General features: G+C 47.3%; 2 protein-coding genes across 6 annotated transcripts; both read left to right on the top strand.

The window, feature by feature from the left end:
- Positions 1–3,805: 3,805 nt before the first annotated feature.
- Positions 3,806–8,915, top strand: LOC132591123 (uncharacterized). 2 transcript variants are annotated; one of them, XM_060268805.2, is made up of 3 exons: positions 3,806–3,867; positions 6,172–6,249; positions 7,458–8,915. In XM_060268805.2, exon 3 carries the CDS (start codon positions 7,627–7,629, stop codon positions 8,629–8,631), a length of 1,005 nt encoding a protein of 334 aa, XP_060124788.1. In that variant the 5' UTR covers positions 3,806–3,867; positions 6,172–6,249; positions 7,458–7,626; the 3' UTR covers positions 8,632–8,915. The 2 variants fall into 2 exon arrangements, with proteins under 2 accessions (XP_060124788.1, XP_088520325.1); XM_088664199.1 differs by having other exon boundaries at positions 3,830–3,907.
- Positions 8,916–10,835: 1,920 nt separating this feature from the next.
- Positions 10,836–15,995, top strand: LOC118080159 (uncharacterized). 4 transcript variants are annotated; one of them, XM_060268769.2, is made up of 5 exons: positions 10,847–10,941; positions 12,712–12,939; positions 13,059–13,185; positions 13,989–14,072; positions 14,666–15,995. In XM_060268769.2, exons 2-5 carry the CDS (start codon positions 12,865–12,867, stop codon positions 15,694–15,696), a joined length of 1,317 nt encoding a protein of 438 aa, XP_060124752.1. In that variant the 5' UTR covers positions 10,847–10,941; positions 12,712–12,864; the 3' UTR covers positions 15,697–15,995. The 4 variants fall into 4 exon arrangements, with proteins under 4 accessions (XP_088520278.1, XP_060124752.1, XP_088520280.1 ...); XM_088664152.1 differs by lacking the exon at positions 13,989–14,072 and having other exon boundaries at positions 10,836–11,133; XM_088664153.1 differs by lacking the exon at positions 13,989–14,072 and having other exon boundaries at positions 10,931–11,434.
- The last annotated feature ends 1,987 nt before the right edge of the window (positions 15,996–17,982 follow it).

Below are 17,982 nucleotides of genomic sequence, written 5' to 3'. Positions count from 1 at the left end.
TTAAATGAGCCAATAGTAGCTGTACCCTCTGGAACCAAAAGGCAGTTACTTTATCCTAATGCAATACAGACAATAATAATACAGATATAAAATCCTTTGACTCAATACACAACACCCCTCCCCCCCTAGTGAGCACAGCAGACGTAATCCCTCAGGTACTGTGGGGTCCTACAACTTCTACTTGATCTCCTGACAACAGGTGTTGCAGGTTCTGGATTGGGTGTTACCTGTGGTGGAGGGGCTGCTATAGGGGTTTCGTCAGGAACAGATGGAGTCCCAGACATCTCAGGGTCCCCTACCTGTACCTCGTCATCCTGAGGACTAGCAGACCCTGGTTCATTTGCTGAAGCACCTGGTGACTGCACCTCTGGACCATTTTCACTCTGGTCTCGCAGCTGTGCATCGTTAGCCAGGGATGAATTATCTGACTCCTCCCTGCTGAGCGCCCGGCGCCTCAGCTGATCTATATGTCTCTTCCAAACTTGCCCATTTTCCAAGGTCACATAATAGGACACAGGTCCACTAGCCCGGGTGATCACACCGGCCACCCACCGCGGACCTCGTGAATAGTTCCTCACCCAGACCAGATCTTCAGGGGCGAGATACCTTGTTGTGTCAGTCTCAGCCTGGGGGGTTGCTCTTGTATTACGGTTTGGCATTTTATCTGGGTGGACATAATCCAGCACCGTTACCAGTCTTCTACCTAAGAGCAGCTCAGCTGGCGACTTGCCCGTCACAGTACACGGCGTCGCATGCTGCAAAAATAACATTCGCGCAATGCGAGCCGACCAGTTACCCTCCATTAAGCGTGCAATGGATTCTTTGGCTGTTCTTACCATGCGCTCAGCCTGCCCATTGGAGGATGGGTGAAAGGGCGCGAATGTGACCCCTCTTATGAAGTTATCAGCCAAGAATGCCCTGAATTCTTGGGATACAAAAGCTGCCCCATTATCTGATACAATGGTCTCAGGTAACCCGTGGGTTGCAAAAAGCTGCCTCAACACCTTGATTACGGCAGCTGATGCCATGCTAGGGACCATCGCCACTTCTAACCATTTGGAATATGCATCAACGATAACCAAAAAGACCTTCCCTTGGAATGGCCCAGCAAGGAATGACTGCAACTCCGTCTTGTTCTGTGGTCGTGGTGCCTCGATGATGGCCTTAATCTTAGCATCTGTGGGGTGGATGCCTGATGCATCAATTTTAAACCCCAATAAATCCACAGTTGGCACCCCAAAACTGCATTTTTCTTTTTTCAGTTGCAACCCCACCTCCTTGAACTTGAGCAACACTGCACGGACACGCACAACCAGTTCCTGTGGGTCTTTTCCAGCAATCAAAACGTCATCAAAAAATGGCAAGACCCCCGGCAGACCCCTTAACAGGCGTTCCATGAGCCCTTGAAAAATCCCTGGGGCCACACAAACTCCGAACTGTAATCTGTTAACTCTGAACGCCCCTTTATGTGTGACAATAGTCTGTGCTTCCGCTGATTGTGGGGTTACTGGCAGCTGTTGGTAAGCTTGTGCCAGGTCAATTTTGGCGAACACCTTGCCCCCAGCCAGTTTAGCCAACAGATGTGATACGACTGGAATGGGGTATGAGTTTCCCCTGAGTGCCTTATTGATAGTACATTTGTAATCTGCACATATCCTGACTTCCCCATTTGCTTTAAGGGGCGTGACGATTGGAGTCTCCCACTTAGCAGAGTCCACGGGTGAGAGAACTCCCTGCTTGACCAATTTATCCAGCTCTGCCTCGATCTTGGGTTGCAGTGCAAATGGCACTCGCCTTGGTTTGAGTCGGATTGGCGCCACCCCGGGGTCCAACTCGAAGTCAACTGGGGGCCCTTTATAACAACCCAGTTTTCCATTAAAGAGACCAGCAAATTCCTTGCATAATGCCTCGCTCATCTCAGGGCAGGTTTGGATTGAATTAAGCCCTGAGATACTCAGTCCCAGGGCGGGGAACCAGTCAGTGCCCAGGAGACTGGGGCGACTGCCTTTTGCAATCACCAGTTTGAGTACAGCCTGTTTGTCCCGGAACTGTACTCTCACGGCACACATTCCCATAACATGGATGCGGCCTGCTGAGTACGACTGCAAGGTTGCCGGGAAGGGCTCCAGAGGGGGCAACTTACCCCTGGGGAAGAATGTCTTCGCGGTCTGGTCCGACACAATGGTGAATGCAGATCCAGAGTCCACCTCCATGTCGCACTGCTGACCCTCAATCTTCACCTTGACGTGTGCCTTGCCTTGCGCTGGAAACTGCACGGCCCTCCCGTTGATCTCCGTTATGTAGTGGCAGTCCTTTCGAACATGAGTTGCTGTGGGCGGTCTGCGATGCTCCAGTCTAGGTGCTCCTGTTGCTCCTGACGCCGCCGATCTACAGACCCTGGCGATGTGACCCGTCTTCCCGCACATCCGGCACATAGCATCCCTGAAACGACAACTCTTCCGCTCATGGTTTCCTCCACAACCTGGGCAACTGCCTCGGTGATCTTTGTGCACTGTGCAGGCCTGACGCACCAACTCTACCCCACGGACTGGGCTCTGGCTCGGAGTAGCCTCTAGCTCGTCCATGGCATGCGCAACTTCTATCTGTGGCTTAGTGGCCTTGCGACTGGCATCAAGCTCCTCTCTTTCATAATTCTCCGTGGCGGTGGCCTCCTTCAAGGCTGAAGCAAGGGTAACCTCTTCTTTAGCCACGATGCGTCTTCTGGCTTTCTTGCTGCTCAGACCACCAATAAACCAATCCAGGAGAGTCTCTTCCAGATTTTGGAAGCCGCAGTGCTGAGCGAGCTTCCGGAGTTCAGCCAGAAATGCGGATACAGACTCCCCAGCATGCTGCTGCCTCTTATGGAACTCCATCCGCCGGGCCATCTTGGTCTCAGTAGGCGCCAAGTGGCTTGTTAGGCAGGCAAGAATATCTTGGAGAGATGTCTCACTCAGCTTCGCTGGAGCAAGTAATGCCTTGGCTAGCTTGAAGGTCTCGGGCCCACAGTAGCTCAGGAATGTGGCCCTTCTTTTGCTGGCATCGGTGATCCCTTGAGCCACTGCGAAGAACTCGAAGCGTTCGACGTAGTCTTCCCAGGTGTGGGGCTCTGATGGCTGGAAGGGCTCCAATACCCTTGGACTCTCCATTGTCCTAGCGGGCAGGGTCGTCTTCTCAGCTGGCCAGTGAGTCTTGTTCTCAGCTGCAATCCAGACTCTGAGGCAGGGTTGTGTTTAACCGCTCCTCAGCATTCCGGATCCCACCTTCGTCGCCAGTTGTTGTAACGTGGGGTTTGTGATTTCAGCTCTCTTGACAAAACATGCTGGAGACAGTTCTCTAGTAACAGCTCTTTATTAAAGTGAACAAGACTGACTGTGAGGGCAGGAAGGCTACATTTATAGGGACAGGGGACTAGCTAGGAAGGGATACATTTTGGAGGGAACAATATCAAGCAATCACAGTGCTGCCTTTTGGAGGGAACCAATAAGACAGAGGATCCAAATACAGCAGCTTAAATGAGCCAATAGTAGCTGTACCCTCTGGAACCAAAAGGCAGTTACTTTATCCTAATGCAATACAGACAATAATAATACAGATATAAAATCCTTTGACTCAATACACAACACAACCGAGACCACCAAACAAGCCCCCCTTGGAACGCGCGCCCCCATTTCCCCCTGGCAGGAATCCTCAGGGGGGGGTCCTGGCTGCGCGTGTGTGGCTGGAGAGAAAGAGAGTCCATGGAAGGGGTTAAAGATGCGAGAGTGCCAGTGCCGAGATGCCTAGAGAGCCCTTGAAAGAGACCCCTCCCTCCCCCACTTCCGTCTCTTCCCTCCCTGCTCGTCTTGGGAGGCTCCTCCGGATGGAGAGGTCGGTGCGCTCGAGAGAGATTCTGCGCGCAGGGCGAGGGGTCTCTGGGCGCAGGGGAGACTTGGGGGTGAAGGGAGGGGGGCAGAGGAAGTGGGGGGGGGAGAAGAAGGGAGGGAAGCCTCCCGTCCAGCATTGGCAGGGGGTGCCGAGAGAGAAAGAGACGCTGCCCATTGGAAGGGAGGCCTCCCACTTGGGCGCTGGCGAGGGAATCTCCGGAGGGGCTGCCTTGGCTTTTCCCTCGTGCCCAGAAACCTGCCTTGGAGAGAGGGATCCCTGACAGTGGGCTCACGGGTCCCATTCCCCACCCACCCCTCCTCCCTGGAAGGTGGACTCTCCTTCCCCCGTGCCTGCCCAGGCCAGCTGCTGCTGGGGGCTCCAGAAGCGGGACTGCTGCTGCTGCTGCTGCGTTACACCAAGCCAGGCCATTGGTCCAACTGGAGAGGAGAGGAGAGGGCAGGAAGTTCATGAGAGGAAGGAGAGAGGGTTGTCCAGAGCAGGTCTTTGCTTCTTGAAACCAGTTTGCCTCTCCCAGGCTTTCAGTTTTAAGTGTCAATTCCACTGCATAAATTCTTTCAGGATTTGTATATACTTTACATATGGATAACCTTTCTATTATAAAATACCTAAAGGCAGCCTTGTTTAGGGAAGTTTTTAATCTGTGACATTTGATGTATTGTAATGTTTGTTGGAAGCCGCCCAGAGTGGCAGGAAAGCCCAGCCAGATGGGCGGGGCATAAATAATAAATTACTATTACTATTATTATTAGGCGATGTCAGAGGGATTTACAAGCTGAGACACAACCCATCAGCATCCATAGACAGTAAATGCATGCACCTTCACAGTCTGGGTGCTTCAAGGGCAAAGACCCGTTATCAGGGTAGACAATGCCTGTGACTGGAGGCTTTACACGCAGACATGCACATATGCAAGCCAAGGATTGCCAGTATTACAGGCGAGGTGTGTGAGATGGCCGTATCTATAAACACTTTGTGTGATAGTAAAAGGGAGAGGATGAACTATTTAAAATTTTAAAAGATGATGCTGTTAAGGTGCTACATCCAATATGCCAGCAAGTTTGGAAAACTCAGCAATGGCCAGAGGATTGGAGAAGATCAGTCTACATCCCAATTCCAAAGAAGGGCAGTGCCAAAGAATGCTCCAACTACCGCACAATTGCGCTCATTTCACACGCTAGCAAGGTTATGCTTAAAATTCTACAAGGCAGGCTTAAGCAGTATGTGGACCGAGAACTCCCAGAAGTGCAAGCTGGATTTCGAAAGGGCAGAGGAACCAGAGACCAAATAGCAAACATGCGCTGGATTATGGAGAAAGCTAGAGAGTTCCAGAAAAACGTCTACTTCTGCTTCATTGACTATGCAAAAGCCTTTGACTGTGTCGACCACAGCAAACTATGGCAAGTTCTTAAAGAAATGGGAGTGCCTGATCACCTCATCTGTCTCCTGAGAAATCTCTATGTGGGACAAGAAGCTACAGTTAGAACTGGATATGGAACAACTGAGTGGTTCAAAATTGGGAAAGGAGTACGACAAGGTTGTATATTGTCTCCCTGCTTATTTAACTTATATGCAGAATTCATCATGCGAAAGGCTGGACTAGATGAATCCCAAGCCGGAATTAAGATTGCCGGAAGAAATATCAACAACCTCAGATATGCAGATGACACAACCTTGATGGCAGAAAGCGAGGAGGAATTAAAGAACCTTTTAATGAGGGTGAAAGAGGAGAGCGCAAAATATGGTCTGAAGCTCAACATCAAAAAAACCAAGATCATGGCCACTGGTCCCATCACCTCCTGGCAAATAGAAGGGGAAGAAATGGAGGCAGTGAGAGATTTCACCTTCTTGGGCTCCTTGATCACTGCAGATCAAGGCAGTGGAAGACAGGAGTGCCTGGCGTGCTATGGTCCATGGGGTCACAAAGAGTCGGACACGACTAAACGACTAAACAACAACAACAAAAGGGAGAGGATGGGATTATGGTTTATAGCAATGCTGTAATTTTACCCGTAACATTTCGTGAGGTGATATTGCAGTGCAAATTCCAAAACAGCTATGCAAAACCTACAAAGAAACTCACAGGTTAATGTTGGCGTGAGCTTTCCTGGTCCACAACCCACAGCATTTGCCTGCTGTCCACAAAGGTTTAGGCCATTATACGTTGATTAGCCTCCAATGGGCCACCAGGTGCTTTATTGTCTTTTCTTCAAAAGATGAATGTTTGTGAATACTTTTGACAGTCACATATGACATAAACAGCACTTCTCTTTTACTTGTTCCACACAGGAGAGACTCTGATTCACAAGTCTAAGCACATCTCGCAAGAAAAAGAAAAATAGAGAAACGTGAAGGGGAAATTGAGAGGTAAGGCCTTTGAGTATGCAGTGAGACATTTCACTACGTTAAAACATATCAAAAGCCCTGCTGGATCGAGAGGATGACCCATTTATCGCTTGCCATCTGCAATTTCACCCATTTACCCATGTTTCTGTGGAGAGACATTGCCTCCAGTCTGCCCTTCCCTAGACAGGTTGTAGGCAGAGATACCCCCCCTTTATGCAGTAATAACTACGTCCCCCTCCTCTCCATCCCACTCAATTTCCAGTATTAACCACTACATCAATTCTCATGTCTATGGGATTTAAGGGATCAGGAAGATTGCTACTGAACTTCAGGGGTTCCTGTAGTCCAGGCACGTCCAACAGACTGCGATCTATTCCCAGTATAAAAAACTGGCAGTGTCACTGGAGGACCGAGGAGTGGAGTGCATGGGTGGAAGGAAGTGGCAAACTGTCATGTGGGAGGGGGGAGTTTCAGTGGGGGGGAATTAAAGGGAGGCAAAAGTTCTCTCCCCCCTCCACCTTAGCAGTTCTCTCCCCCCCCCCCGAAAGTCAGTCCTTTCTCTCTCCTCCCCATCAAAGGGAAGTGCGCAGCTGGCGTGTATTGTTGTGCCCCCCCCCCCGGCCACTGGCACCGCTGGGAAGACCGAGCCAGGTGACATTCCTTGCTCTTGCCGCCCTGCCCAGCCTTCTCTGCTGCTGCTGCAATGGCGGAGGGACCCAGCGCTGGGAGCCGGGGTGTGTGTGTGTCACATTCCTTGCCCACTTTACTTAATCCCACGATTGACTAGGATCACTCCCATGATCTATTGGTCGATCGCGGTCGACTGGTTGAACATGTCTGTTGTAGTCCATTATTATGACTTGTTGACTTTGTTAGTCGCTTGATATTACCAGGGCAAGCCAAAGAGACTTGCAACCAAACGTTTAAGGGATTAGGACAAAAACGTCATTAGGAATTTTGAACCTGAGAAATAAAGGGCATGTTCATGGAGAGAGGGGAACCCTTTATTCAAATTGCCAGTTTTAGAGAACCACTGTATAAGAATATGCTGCACTATTAACAATAATTGATTATTATTAAAAGTTGCTGGTGCTATGCTATTATCTGACAGTATTTCATTTCCTAAAAGATTGGAACATAGAAGAAGGAAGAAAGTACGAGATGTTAAAAGAAGCGAAGGTACCAAAGGCACTTGATGTGTGTTATATTCCTTTGTTTCTTCTTTACAGGATTTCCTTTCCCCCTACGCTTAAGCAAGCCATAGAGAAGACAGACAAAGCAATCTGTACCTTCATTAGGAATCACGAAATCATTAAATTTAAATACAATGTGATTCAGTCAGTGAACATCCTTAGTTCACATCAAGGAACTGAAATAGTGACGGCACCATTTAAAGGCATGGATTGTGCAAAGGACGTCAGTAGGAGTGGAACTGCTACACAACATCAAGGAACTCACAAAGGGGAGAAACCATTTAAATGTATGGATTGCGGAAAAAGCTTCAGTCAGAATGAAACCCTTAGAATACATCAGCGAACTCACACAGGAGCAAGACCTTTTAAATGCATGGAGTGTGGAAAGAGCTTCCTTTTGAGTAATCACCTTAATGCACATCATCAAACTCACATTGGTGAGAAACCGTTTAAATGTATGGAGTGTGGAAAGAGCTTCCTTTTCAGTAAGCATCTTAATGCACATCATCATCGCACTCACACAGGTGAGAAACCATACAGATGTATGGAGTGCGGAAAGGGCTTCAGTGAGAGAGGAGGACTTAAAAGACACCAGCGAACTCACACAGGGACAAAACCTTTTAAATGCATGGAGTGTTGGAGGAGCTTCAGTCAGAGTGGAGACCTTAAAAACCATCAACGAACTCACACAGGGCAGAATCCATTTAAATGCATAGAGTGTGGAAAGAGCTTCAATCGTAGTGGAAACCTTAGAAGACATAACCTAACTCACACAGGGGAAAAGTCATTTAAATGTATGGTGTGTGGAAAGACCTTCCGTGAAAGGGCAAAACTTAACATACACCTACGAACTCACACAGGGGAAAAACCATTTGAATGCATGGAGTGTGGAACATGCTTCCGTCATAGAGAATCACTAAGACTGCATCAATATACTCATACAGGAGATAAACCATATAAATGTTTTGAGTGTGGAAAATGCTTCATTCAGAGTGGAAGCCTTAATGTACATCTACAAACTCACACAGGGGAGAAACCATTTAAATGCATGGAGTGTGGAAAATGCTTCATTCAGAGTGGAAGCCTTAATGTACATCTACAAACTCACACAAGGGAGAAACCTTTTAAATGCGTGGATTGTGGAAAGAGATTCACTAATAGCGGAACGCTTAGAAGACACCAGCAAACTCACACGGGGAAAAAAAATTAAATGTATGTTTGGTTGCAGAATAAGTCCAGGCACATCTGGAGGATGTGGACCATTTGGACTGCATTTGTTCCAGTTGGGTTTCACGCCCTGCCATCAGACTCAGACCGCCTTGTTGGCGCTCGTTGATTATCTCTGGACAGAGGTAAAACCTGTTTCCTGGTTCTGCTGGATCTCTCAGTAGATTTTAATGCCATTGACCACAGTATCCGGTTAGCTATTTGTGAGAAAAATATCTGCCTTACCCAATTCGTTGAAAATAAATCTTTACTTGTCAGGCTGGTTAACAGTCGAACCACAAGTATTATTTACAAACTCCAGTCATCATGTACACGAACTCTCCTGGGGAATAACATTTAAATCATAGAATCTTCAAATTATTGATTTGGAAGGACCCCCACAGGTTACCAATACCTAGTCCAACCCCTGGCAATACAGGAATCCCAACTAAAGCATCCATGCTGTTCTTCCTGCTATAAAATTCTTTCTGATGTTTAGTCAGTATCTCCTTTCTTGTAAATTCAAGCCATGGATGTAAGTCCTACTGTCCAGAGCAGGAGAAAGCAAGCTTGCTCCCTCTTCCATGTGACAGCCCTCCAGATATTTCATGGAATCATAAAATCATAGAGACACAGCCTTTGAAGTGAAAGGAGTGGGGAAAGTCCTTCACTTATAATAGTGTGCTTAGGAATTGTTGTTGTTGTTGTTGTTGTTGTTGTTGTTGTTGTGTTGTTTAGTCGTGTCTGACTCTCCGTGACCCCATGGACCAGAGCACGCCAGGCACTCCTGTCTTCCACTGCCTCCCACAGTTTGGTCAAACTCATGTTCGTAGCTTCGAGAACACTGTCCAACCATCTCATCCTCTGTCGTCCCCTTCTCCTAGTGCCCTCAATCTTTCCCAACATCAGGGTCTTTTCCAGGGAGTCTTCTCTTCTCATGAGGTGGCCAAAGTATTGGAGCCTCAGCTTCAGGATCTGTCCTTCCAGTGAGCACTCAGGGCTGATTTCCTTAAGAATGGATAGGTTTGATCTTCTTGCAGTCCATGGGACTCTCAAGAGTCTCCTCCAGCACCATAATTCAAAAGCATCAATTTTTCGGCGATCAGCCTTCTTTATGGTCCAGCTCTCACCTCCATACATCACCACTGGGAAAACCATAGCTTTAACTATATGGACCTTTGTTGGCAAGGTGATGTCTCTGCTTTTTAAGATGCTGTCTAGGTTTGTCATTGCTTTTCTCCCAAGAAGCAGGTGTCTTTTAATTTCGTGACTGCTGTCACCATCTGCAGTGATCAAGGAGCCCAAGAAAGTAAAATCTCTCACTGCCTCCATTTCTTCCCCTTCTATTTGCCAGGAGGTGATGGGACCAGTGGCCATGATCTTGGTTTTTTTGATGTTGAGCTTCAGACCATATTTTGCGCTCTCCTCTTTCACCCTCATTAAAAGGTTCTTTAATTCCTCCTCGCTTTCTGCCATCAAGGTTGTGCCATCTGCATATCTGAGGTTGTTGATATTTCTTCCGGCAATCTTAATTCCGGCTTGGGATTCATCTAGGCTCATTGCTAATTTCCCCCAAAATGACACCCATGGGGAGAAACCATGCAGGGGTGTACAATGTGGGGAAAGGTTCAGTCGGGCTTCCAAAGTCAAAGCACTAAAGAAGCTATTCCTATTAGGTAGTCTGCCTACTCCAGGAATCCCCACCCCACGGGATCCGCAGCACCGACAGAAACTACCATAGAGACAGCAAAAATTTCAAAAGTGGGGGTCCATGACTTTACTTTTGAAAAACAGGTTATGCAGAACTTGGCCAATTGGGAAAACCTGTTTCTCTGGAGCTCAGTGGTAATGACTTCTGAGTAAAAATACTTAGGCTTGCCCAAGAGTTTTTATTCAATGGGGTTTACTCCCAGGTAGTTAAAAGACTAGAACAGCGTTTCTAAAGGGGGTGGGTGGGAATATGGATATTCCAAGGGGGCCACAGGTGAAGATCGTGTAAATGGGGGTTGGGGGCACAGCACGAGATTCGGGGCCACGGAGGGAAGTGAAGAAAAGAAAGCCGAAAAGTGCCCGTGCTTCGCATTGGATTTCTAAATAAAACGGGGGGGGGGAGGTGTCCTTCTCACTACATTCCTATGACTCGACTTCCAGGATGGAGGGGGAATCTCCTCCCCTCCCCCTGGGTCAATGAACTCGCTTCCTGGAGAGGCAGGAAGTGACGCAGGAAGGCGGGGGGTAGAGGCAATGTTTGAGGGGTGGGGTCTCCATGCACATCCCCGGAAGAGAAGGAGGCCTGCAAAGGAGGAGGGAAAAGGTGCAACATTTCGGGTGGGGGGGTGGTGATTTAATTTAGGGTGCAGGGAGAGAGAAGAATGTGATTTTCCTCCCCTTGAATCTTCAAACAGGGCAGCGGGGAGGGGGATGGAAGCAAGGAAGGCCCCCGCCTCTCCCTTTGGGAACCAGCAGTCGGCTGCGGGGGGAGAGGGGTTCCCCTTCTCCAAACAAGGTTTGCATTGCAGGATCCTCTTGGAAGCGCTGATATCAACCAGCCTCCTTGTGGGGGAGGGTAAGATATTTGGTGCCTGAGACTCACCAGAGAAGGGAGCCCCCCCCCAATGCAACCTGACTGGGACACTGAACCAGTTGTGCCAGTTTCACCCCACGACCATGGGTCCCCGGGGCTGAGGGTGCCGTGCAGCGTACATTGCCCTGGCACCGAAATTTGTGGGTGCCCGGCCTCTTCATGGGGAATTAGGTGGGTGCTTGGAGACCCAGGGAGCTGGCACCTATGCACTGAAAGACGCCAGGTGAAGCCCCCACCCCTATCTTAGACCCAGCCTCCTAACCCATTTTTATGTATTTCTTTACACTCAGCCTGGAACACCCCCCTCCCTTGGCCTCCTGCGTCAGGGAGCCGATCTGGACCCTGATCTGCCCCCCTCCGAAATCTGCTGCTGAAGCCCCTGCCTCAGTGGGGCGGAGATCGGGAGGGCAAGCAGGGGAGAGGAGGTGGAAGCAGCTGGAGAACAGAGTCGCCTCTGGATTGGGAGAGAGGGAGGAGATTTCGAATTGGGTGGGGGGGTGAGAGATGGGGAATGTCAAGGGAAATCGGCCTCAGGAGCGTCCTTAGTAAGAAAGAGGCTGATATGAGAAGGAAGGGGGAGGCCCCCCAGCTCCCCTTTCAGAAATCCTAGTCTGGCAGGCTGAGGTTGCTTTGGCACAAAGGAAAGAGCCTCTTGGGTTTTCCATGTTGGGGGTGCAGTTGGGGAGGGTTTGCTGTGCTGCTTTTGTGCCCCAAAACTGGAGGGAAGAGGTGCATTTAACATTTCCTGAAATATGAAAAAAATACCTCATCAGTTTCCCTCCTGCTTGGCAAGGGAAATGGGCCCATGGATAGCAGGATTTGAAACTGATCAAGGTCTCGGGAGCCCTTTAAAAAGCTTCAAGGCAAAGACTGGAGGAATTAAAGAAATGCCCCCTCCCCAGCTGGACTTGGGGGAAAGAGCGGGGGATGAGTTTTTGATGATTTTTCTTTCCAAAAAGAGGCTTCTCCAGGTATCCTCTTGGGACTTTGTAGGAAAGGAGAATCAAAGGACCCAGGAGTGGGAGATCTGGCCTGTCTTGCAGGATTGGCCCAGCGCAGAGGTGCTGAGGGACTTTTTCTGCCCGTTCTGGCAGCCTCACTCCTGCCTGGCCTCATCCCCATCCAGGTTGCCAGGAGAGTCTTATAATACTTAGGTGATCTAAAGCCAACCACCTGGGCAATGCTCACACAAGAACCCTGCAAGGTGGGCCACTAAAGGTCTTGGGCAATGCCCCCTAGGTCAGGCGATGCTTTTGACTAACTATTTCATATATTTTTTCATAAGTGTTTGGAGTTTGCATTTGTAATTAGAATTTATATTAGTTTTTTAATCTTGGTATTTGTAATTTGTAAAAGGTATGCCATCGGTGTAAATGTCTCCCACTCTAAATTATTCCGCCTTTCTGTGAACTGCCCTGAGAACTCTGGGTATACGGCGGTATATAAATTCAATAAATAATAATAATAATAATAATAATTTTTGCATTGTTCTCCTTAAAGAGCTGCTCCCTGCATTGAAGTGCTTCGTGGCAACAGCTGAGAAAGTCCCAGAAGTGGCCCAGTTTACGCCTCCTCCTCCGTCCTTTCCACTTGTTATGGAAATCACGAAGGGGGCACACCTTTAAAGTTGTTAAATGACACACTAGCAACGCAATGGCCTCTGAGAAACCCTCTGAATGGTCTCTTCTTAAAGATGGAATGGAAAGAGGAGCCAGGCAGCTTCCTCAGGTAGCGAAAGAGCAACAGGAGGAGGGAAGAGGCACAGATGGGACCACCCAGCTTCAGTCTGTGTTGAGTGGGAATGATGGGGATCGAAGAGAAGCTCTGTTTTATTCTTTTTCTTCCAGGCCCTCTTGACCTTTGAGGAGGTGGCTGTGTTTTTTACGGAGGAGGAGTGGGCTCTGCTGGATCCAGGCCAAAGAGCTCTGCACAAGGAAGTGATGGAGGAGAATTATGAGATGGTGGCCTCTCTAGGTATGGGCACATTTTTATTCCTCTTGGCCGTTAGATGTTGGAGGTGTGAATCTGCTGTTTGAGCCATTTATTCATGCTGTGTCTTCTTATTTGGCAACCCCTCAAGTAAGATTATCTTCCACGAACACGTTCTTAACGGTGTGTCCGTAAGTGACTGTAGAGTCCTATTTTGGATGCACACATCCTTCCGCAGTGGGGACATAGATTTCCAGGCGGGAGTTAATCACAGTGAGGCTTTTCCAAATGTGCTTTCCTCTTAGCCTGTTTCTCCCTTTCATCCTGAGTTTGTCCTTCAAAGTCCATGACGCCTTTTGTAAAAGCTATTCAGCAATTGGAGCACTCGCAGGCCAGTGTTTCCCAATTTTCTGTGCTTATACTGCATTGTTTTAGATGTGGGTTGAGAGCATCTTGAAACCTCATTTGTTGTCCTCCGGTATTTCACTTTCCATCCTTAAGTGGTAGTTGCTTTGGCAGATGATAATCAGGCATCCGAACAACATGACCAGTCCAACGAAGTTTGTAGTTTATAGAAGCACTGTACATTTGTCAGTAGGCAACTCTTCATAAGCTGATATTGTGGTATGAATTCCCCTCCCCCCCCTAAAAAAGCCACCCTGTGTATAATATACAAAGAGACTCATAGGGTAATAATGATGGCATGAGGTTTCCTGGTTCACATCATTTATTAACTTTTAATGGTCCACCAGATACTTTGCTGTCTTTGCTTCAAAATATTAATACTTTTGTATATTTTACAGTCACATATTCATAAACAGCACTTCTGTTTTACTTATTTCACATAGCAGAGACTCTGATACTCAAGTCTGAGCTCATCTCCTCGCTTAGAATAGAAAAATACAGGGATGTTGTCCTGGACCAATTGAGAGGTACATACTTCCGCTTTGCTGTGAGGCTGTATGTTTCCTTTCAGTGTGTAGGAATATAAAAAGAGCCCTTTTGGATCAGAACGAGGGCCCATCTTTTCCAGCATCCTGGTGCAGGTTTAGGTGATGTGTACAGTTGGTTGGAATGTATCAGCAAGATGCTAAACACCCTGGGAGGAAGGAGAAAACTGAACACAGAAGCGTAGCAATTTCACAGGAGAGGGAAAGTGTCTGCCTCTGGATGTTGCTACACTACAACTCCCATCATCCCTGGTCATTGGCTATCCTTGCTTGGGTTGAGGGTACTTAGAGTCCAATCACATCTGGAGGGCTATAGATGCTTGACCTCAGCATAGAAGGTTTCTCTTGGTGCTCAATGTTACATGGGAGTTGAAGGTAGAAATGGATACTAAGGGTTATTAAGACTTTTTTCAGATTTCATTTCCTTTCCTATTAATTTGGTACATAGGAGAAGGAGGAATGCTGGAGGTGTTAAAAGAGGAGAAGGTGCTGATTGGTCAGGCTGTGTGTTAAGTTCTCTGGTTCTCTTCCTTGAATACCTAACAATATTCTCTTTCTCTCCCACTTTAAACCAGGTGATGGGGAAGGCAATCAGAATTTTGAGCGGCCATCTGTAAAGTACTTCAGTGTGAGTGAACACCTTAGCACACACCTACAAACTAACACAGGGGAGAAACCATTTAAATGTATGGAGTGTGGAAAGAGCTTCAGTAAGAATGGAACTCTTTTAAGACATCAACGAACTCACACAGGGGAGAAACCATTTAAATGTTTGGAGTGTGGGAAGAGCTTCAGTGAGAATGGATCTCTTGCAAAACATCAACGAACTCACACAGGGGAGAAACCATTTAAATGCATGGACTGTGGGAAGGGTTTCATTGAGAGAGGAGCTCTTACAAAACATCAACGAACTCACACAGGGGAAAAACCATTTAAATGTATGGAGTGCGGAAAGAGCTTCAGTGAAAATGGAAAACTTACTGTACATCAACGGACTCACACGGGTGAGAAACCATTTAAATGTATGGAGTGTGGAAAGAGCTTCATTTGTAGTTGGAAACTCACTGAGCACCAACAGAGTCACACCGGGGAGAAACCATTTAAATGTAAGGATTGTGGGAAGGGTTTCAGTGAAGGTGCAAAACTTACAATACATCAACGAACTCATATAGGGGAGAAACCGTATAAATGTATGGAGTGTGGGAAGGGTTTTATTCAGTGTGGAGCTCTTACAACGCATCTACGAACACACACAGGGGAGAAACCATTTAAATGTAAGGATTGTGGACAGAGCTTCAGTTACAATGGAATACTTACTGTACATGAACGAACTCACACGGGTGAGAAACCATTTAAATGTATAGAGTGTGGAAAGGGTTTCATTGAGAGTGGTGCTCTTACAAAACATCAACGAACTCACACAGGGGAGAAACCATATAGATGTTTGTATTGTGGGAAGTGCTTCAGTCAGAGTGGAGCTCTTACAAGACATAAACGATCTCATACAGGGGAGAAACCGTTTAAATGTTTGGAGTGTGGGAAGTGCTTCATTTGTAGTTGGAAACTCACTGTGCACCAACATAGTCACGCTGCAGAAACCATTTAAATGTATGGATTGTGGGAAGAGTTTCAGTGAGAGTGGAGCTCTTACAACACATCAACGAACTCACACAAGGGAGAAACCATTTAAATGTATGGATTGTGGAAGCTGCTTCAGTAAGAGTGTAACTCTTAGAAAACATGAACAATCTCACAGACAGTGCCAGATTTACGTATAAGCTAAACAAGCTGTAGCTTAGGGCCCCACTCTCTTGGGGGCCCCAATTTTTTTTGAAGGAAAACAAAAACTGAATGTACATTTCCAAAATATAAGATAAAAAACAAATAAAATAAAATCTACATACAGCAACAGTGTTTTGTGTTGTGTAGGCTCCATTACCTTCAGTAGTTTAGGGCCTCACCAAACCTAAATCCGGCCCTGCTCAGAGAAGCAACTGTTTAAACGTGTGTGTAGAAAGTGTTTCAATTATAGTGCAGTTCCCCAGAGAGTTGATTTTGTACCTCATATCAGCAAACTCGTATAGGGAAAAATAAACCGTAAATGCATGGAGTGTATTTGATGTTCTGGTCTTTGTATGGAAAGTTGTGTGTGTGTGTGTTTTAAATATAGGTTGAGGGTCCGTTGATATTTGGTCTTTGGCAGAGGGAGTTGTGAGTGGAGAGTTGTGACTAGTGGAACGCGACAGTTGTAACTATCTGGCTGGCTCACGGCTTAATAAGCAGCAAGTAGACAGCTTTACACACTGGAAGACACTTGGAGCAGCAGCAACAAGCTGCTGAAGCATTTGGATCCTGGATCCAGCACCAGCAGAAAGGTTTCCAGAACTCCGCCCTCTGCTTCCTTGACTGGCACTTTGTCCTGAGCCTTCTTAGCCTAGGCACAAGGGGATTCTGGATGGCATTCCCCCTCCCCCTCTAAGGAGTCCTCCCTAACTAGCTTTCTTGCTGGAGAGTGCTTATCACTGTCTTGGCCTCCCTCCAGCTCACTCTCTCCTTCATGAGAATCTATATCCTCTCCTCTGAGCAGGGAAGAGGGAGGTTGCAGGTTGTCGTAATCAACTGGCTGAGAAGGAGAAAAAGCCACCCTTTCCTTGTCCGGCTCTCTGTCCCATTCAGACTCCTCAGCACCGTTCTGGGAGGCCAAGTCCCTGACAACAGTGGTGTTTAGGAAGCACGATTGGCTCTAGAATCCTAGAACTGTAGAGTTGAAACAGACGCCAAGGGTCTTCTAGTCCAACTCCCTGTTATAGGAACAGCAGCATAAAGCCCATTTTTATAATTGCAATGAAGGAACGATGAAAACACGGAAAGTCTGCAACGGTTGTCTTATGTGGACAAAATAAGCTTTAAACTGTCCTATGTTGTTTCTATTTTAAGCATTCATTGCTTTACAGTACCTTCTCAGTCATGGCTTTATTAACGGCAAAGTGGATAAAATCCCTGGTGGCAGCCGGAATAAAGGAGGTGCTGGGGGAACAACCAATATGGGGAGGGAAGATTTCCCTGTGGAGAGAGGAATCTCTCTGCCCACATAACTGGCCCATCTTTCAGAAATCTGTAGAAAGAGCAGGAAGTATAGGAAACTGAAAGCAGAGTTCATCTGGAGCTGCTCCTCCCTCTGCCAGCATTGATCATTTGCCCATGACATGAAGCAGCCACAGCAGGTCCTGCAAGCTGCCCACAATTGGACTTCACCCCCAAAGGCCCCCTCCTCCACCGCCTCCCGAGACAGACGGATGCCAACAGGGGTCTCTCTGCCTGCCAGGATTGCACCTGGCACCGTCTTCTGCATGCAAAGCATTGAATTCCAGACCTTTTTAAAAAAAGAAAGAAAGAAACAACCAACAGCATTCATTTATTCAAAGTAAATACAGCTTTGTCCACTGCCATAATATCACAGAATGATCACTCCAATCCTCAGTCCCACATCACAGTCATGTTGCCTCCCCCAATACCCTCAATAGCAACCAAACTACCGATCTGCTTGGCTAGACATTTCCAATCATTATAATGTTCTCCACAAACACCTCCGAGATGATGATGATGGTATTAAAATGCCCTGTTCTTCTTCAATAAAGGGAGATCAGATTGCGTCAAAGGTATATTTTTTGGAGATGCCTTTGATTAGGTGGTATGTGAGGCGTTCCGATAGAGCAATGGTCCAGATGTTATTGATCCAAGCTTCTATGTTATTTTAGAGGTTTCCTTCCATCATTGGACAATAACTGGTCTAGCGGCTGTGATTGCCGGAAGAAATATCAACAACCTCAGATATGCTGATGACACAACCTTGATGGCAGAAAGTGAGGAGGAATTAAAGAACCTTTTAACG

The sequence above is a fragment of the Zootoca vivipara genome, chromosome 2, assembly GCF_965207765.1.
Source record: "Zootoca vivipara chromosome 2, rZooViv2.hap1.1, whole genome shotgun sequence".
Classification (NCBI taxonomy): Eukaryota; Metazoa; Chordata; class Lepidosauria; order Squamata; family Lacertidae; genus Zootoca; species Zootoca vivipara.
The sequence above is the reverse complement of the archived record's forward strand: the minus strand, read 5'-3'. Positions and strand labels throughout refer to the sequence as shown.

Coding starts and splice junctions, on each gene's coding strand:
- LOC132591123 (XM_060268805.2), top strand. CDS start 7,627: ATGGATTGTGCAAAGGACGTCAGTAGGAGTGGAACTGCTACACAACAT.
- LOC118080159 (XM_060268769.2), top strand. CDS start 12,865: ATGGCCTCTGAGAAACCCTCTGAATGGTCTCTTCTTAAAGATGGAATG. Junction 12,940..13,058: donor GAGCCAGGCAGCTTCCTCAG/GTAGCGAAAGAG, acceptor TTTTTCTTCCAG/GCCCTCTTGACCTTTGAGGA. Junction 13,186..13,988: donor TGAGATGGTGGCCTCTCTAG/GTATGGGCACAT, acceptor TATTTCACATAG/CAGAGACTCTGATACTCAAG.